The 4,595-nt window shown below is 48.0% G+C and overlaps 1 protein-coding gene across 1 annotated transcript; it reads left to right on the top strand.

Moving 5' to 3' along the window:
* The first annotated feature begins 2,469 nt into the window (after nucleotides 1-2,469).
* On the top strand, nucleotides 2,470-4,591 carry LOC121577296 (mismatch repair endonuclease PMS2-like). The gene is given in 6 exon segments (XM_041891062.2): nucleotides 2,470-2,962; nucleotides 3,207-3,246; nucleotides 3,248-3,381; nucleotides 3,479-3,579; nucleotides 3,748-3,917; nucleotides 4,179-4,591. Coding segments are annotated over 6 exon segments (891 nt in total). The 5' UTR covers nucleotides 2,470-2,660; the 3' UTR covers nucleotides 4,323-4,591.
* Nucleotides 4,592-4,595: the final 4 nt, after the last annotated feature.

Here is a 4,595-nt window from a genome sequence, read left to right as displayed (position 1 = left end):
CCTTCTCCCTCCAATCTCCTGATTCTGCCTCCTCAACCCTCCTCTCCTCCCTTTCTGCATCCTTTGACTCTCTGTGTCCCCTATCCTCCCGGCCGGCTCGGTCCTCCCCTCCAGCTCCGTGGCTTGATGACTCATTGCGAGCTCACAGAACAGAGCTCCGGGCAGCGGAGCGAAATGGAAGAAAACTAAACTCCCTGCCGACCTGGCATCTTTTCCTCCCTCCTCTCTACATTTTCTTCATCTGTTTCTGCTGCTAAGGCCACTTTCTACCACTCTAAATTCCAAGCATCTGCCTCTAACCCTAGGGAAGCTCTTTGCCACATTTTCCTCCCTCCTGAATCCTCCCCCCCCGCCCCCCTCCTCTCTCTCTGTGGATGACTTCGTCAACCACTTTGAAAAGAAGGTTGACGACATTCGATCCTCGTTTGTTAAGTCTAATGACACTGCTGGTCCTACTCACACTGCCCTACCCTATGCTTTGACTTCTTTCTCCCCTCTCTCTCCAGATAAAATCCTGCGACTTGTGACTGCAGGCCGCCCAACAACCTGCCCGCTTGACCCCATCCCCTCCTCTCTTCTCCAGACCATCTCCGGTGACCTTCTCCCCTACCTCACCCTCGCTGATCAACTCATCCTTGACCGCTGGCCATGTCCCTTCCGTCTTCAAGAGAGCGAGAGTTGCTCCCCTTCTCAAGAAACCAACACTTTCGATCCCACTGATGTCAACAACTACAGACCAGTATCCCTTCTTTCTTTTCTTTCCAAAACTATTGAGCGTGCCGTCTTTAGCCAACTCTCTTGCTATCTCTCTCAGAATGACCTTCTTGATCCAAACCAGTCAGGTTTCAGGACTGGTCATTCAACTGAGACTGCTCTTCTCTGTGTCACGGAGGCTCTCCGCACTGCTAAAGCTAACTCTCTCTCCTCTGCTCTTGTCCTTCTAGACCTGTCTGCTGCCTTTGATACTGTGAACCATCAGATCCTCCTCTCCACCCTCTCCGAGCTGGGCATCTCCGGCGTGGCTCACTCCTGGATTGCGTCCCTACCTGACCGGTCGCTCCTACCAAGTGGCGTGGCGAAAAGCTGTCTCCGCACCACGTGCTCTCACCACTGGTGTCCCCCAGGGCTCAGTTCTAGGCCCTCTCCTTTTCTCCCTATACACCAAGTCACTTGGCTCTGTCATATCCTCCCATGGCCTCTCCTATCATTGCTACGCTGACGATACACAACTAATCTTCTCCTTTCCCCCCTTCTGATAACCAGGTGGCGAATCGCATCTCTGCATGTCTGGCAGACATATCAGTATGGATGACGGATCACCACCTCAAGCTGAACCCTGGCAAGACGGAGCTGCTCTTCCTCCCGGGAAGGACTGCCCGTTCCATGATCTCGCCATCACGGTTGACAACTCCGCTGTGCCCTCCTCCCAGAGTGCGAAGAGCCTAGGCGTGACCCTGGACAACACCCTGTCGTTCTCCGCCAACATCAAGGCGGTGACCCGCTCCTGCAGGTTCATGCTCTACAACATTCGGAGAGTACGACCCTGCCTTACACAGGAAGCGGCACAGGTCCTAATCCAGGCACTTGTCATCTCCCGTCTGGACTACTGCAACTCGCTGTTGGCTGGCCTCCCTGCCTGTGCCATTAAACCCCTACAACTCATCCAGAATGCCGCAGCCCGTCTGGTGTTCAACCTTCCCAAGTTCTCTCACGTCACCCCCCCTCCTCCGCACACTCCACTGGCTTCCAGTTGAAGCTCGCATCCGCTACAAGACCATGGTGCTTGCCTATGGAGCAGTGAGGGCGGCACCTCTGTACCTTCGGGCTCTGATCAGTCCCTACACCCAAACGAGGGCATTGCGTTCATCCACCTCTGGCCTGCTGGCTCCCCTTCCTCTGCGGAAGCATAGTTCCCGCTCAGCCCAGTCAAAACTGTTCGCTGCTCTGGCACCCCAATGGTGGAACAAGCTCCCTCACGACGCCAGGACAGCGGAGTCACTCACCACCTTCCGGAGACATTTGAAACCCCACCTCTTTAAGGAATACCTGGGATAGGATAAAGTAATCCTTCTACCCCCCAAAAAAAATTTGTAAAGTGGTTATCCCACTGGCTATAGGGTGAACGCACCAATTGGTGAGTCGCTCTGGATAAGAGCGTCTGCTAAATGACGTAAATGTGCCCTTGAGCAAGGCACTTAACCCTAATTGCTCCTGTAAGTCGCTCTGGATAAGAGCGTCTGCTAAATGACTAAAATGTAAATGTAAATGTAAGTCGAACACTACAAAAGTTGCTAACACTGGTCCAACCCAGAATAAGCTGCAGTCTTTCTTTGGAGGCTCTGAGAAGAGTCAGAACACACACAGGCCAAGTTTACAATCAGTTTGGAAATCCAGTCAAGGTGCAGTGAAATGTTCCCCTATGGAGAAGTCTGTGCTAGACAGCGACATAGACTCTGGCAGAAAGAGTGTCCCGTGGGAGCGCAGCAACCCCAGATAGCCTCTGTGCTACTACAGGGTCAGAGTTCAACTTGCCAGACATCACAGTTGACAGCGAACCCAGTATAAAAAGTGAGGCGCTCAATGAACCTTTGGACAAGGAACTCACAGTTTGGCACTTCGACCGGCAGATTGAACCACATATATCAGAGACGTCTAAGGAGATGAGCCTCAGTCCCAAGGTCAAGAAGGTTTACCTAGAGTATGGTGGTTTCTCAGAGAACAAGACCACACATTCAGCTGGGTCTGAGGGATCCTCTGGGTCTAAGGTGGACACCCCAGTCTGTGTACAGAAGAGAGCAGTGCCACTGCAGTTCTCTGTACAAGAGCTGAGTGGGAGGGTGAGGAGGCTGCGGGGACAGCGTAGAGAGAAGGCTGAAGACGGGCTGTGCTACAGACTCTTCAGAGCCAAGATTAGCCCTGGAGAGAACCAGAGTGCTAAGGAGGAGCTGAAGAAAGAGATAAGGTGGGAATTTAACTGCTGTTTTTGTTGGTTAATTGTAAGGACAAGATTTTTTCCTGAACACTATATCTGACCAGGAAAAACTATCTTCATAAAAGAAAGTGGCACAATTTAATGTATTTTTTATTCAATTTCTGAACCAACATTTAGGTAAACATTGCCTTTTTCAGGGTTGAAATAGCAATGTGATTATTATCAAGTTATTATACCGCAGTCTGTTGAAATGTTCCCTCTGTAATCCCCACAGCAAAGACAGTTTTAAGGACATGGAGATTTTGGACATGGAGACAGTTTAACCTGGACTTCATCATAACTAAGCTGAACTTTGACCTCTTCATGATCGACCAGCACACCACTGACGAGAAGTACAACTTCGAGATGCTTCAACAACACACCGCAATGCAAGGACAGAGACTCATCGTGTAAGGATTCACTGACATTTGCTAATTATTTTATATGGTTACTAAAAACGCACTAGTTTTGTGTTAAGATTTTATTTTTTATGGATGACGTTTTCAGTCCACAGAATCTCCACCTCATGGCAGTCAGCGAGAACGTTCTTATGGAGAACCTTGAGATCTTCAGAAAGAATGGCTTTGATTTTCTCATAGATGAGGATGGTAAGTCAAATAGAATACAACACGCTCACTCACTGCTATATTTAGTGGGGTCAAATATACCCTGCCATAAGAAATTAGGATAGCACTGTCCAAAAAGTATATTTCAAAATAGCATGCATGGGTATTGCTGTTTTCTGATTCTGAATTCCATTGTGCTACGTGTTCCAGCTCAGGTGATGGAGCGGGTGAAGCTTGTGTCCCTGCCCACCAGTAAGAGCTGGATGTTTGGTCCGGGGGACATCGAGGAGCTCATCTTCATGTTGAGTGACAGCCCGGGGGTCATTTGTCGGCCGTCTCATGTCAGGCAGATGTTTGCCTCCAGGGCCTGCAGGAAGTCGGTGAGTGTTATGTATTTATGATGTGATTGATTTGTTGTCCATGACTTGTGATAAATATGAGATGTAGGATTTCAGCACTAAATAAGAAGTGCTAGTAGAAAGGCACCAGTTATAATGTGTGTTATGCAGTGATTGAAAGTGTACATGTTAGTTTGGTGCTTTTGCACTAGTTTTCCAGCTACACAAAAATGATATGTTTCCTTTAGAATTGTCATTTTAGCTCTGGTCCAATGATGTTATGTACTCTGTCTCCCGCGTAAGGTGATGATCGGTACAGCTTTGAGCACCAGTGAGATTAAGAAGCTGGTGGTTCATATGGGGGAGATAGAGCAGCCATGGAACTGTCCACATGGCAGACCAACTATGAGACACCTTGCTAACTTGAACTTCATCTCACAAGACTGAAGTTTACATTGGTTTCTCAACCCAGCTGGACCGGCTCAGTAAGATACACTGAATACTTCTCAACAGTGTTGGCCTGCTCCTATATCTCTTAATAAACACTAAGGTTGCATTTCAGCAACAACAACAAAAGACCAACTCTCATTATGTAAAATAAATCACTGTTAGATCATTTTTTATTGTCAAATGTTGACTGAAATTTTTTTATTTATATTCTAAACATGTATTTTCTGTCTACTATTTTAGGTACGCTTTCAATAAAATAATCAAAACACA

The sequence above is a fragment of the Coregonus clupeaformis genome, chromosome 1 (assembly GCF_020615455.1).
Source record: "Coregonus clupeaformis isolate EN_2021a chromosome 1, ASM2061545v1, whole genome shotgun sequence".
Lineage (NCBI taxonomy): Eukaryota > Metazoa > Chordata > Actinopteri > Salmoniformes > Salmonidae > Coregonus > Coregonus clupeaformis.
The sequence above is the reverse complement of the archived record's forward strand: the minus strand, read 5'-3'. Positions and strand labels throughout refer to the sequence as shown.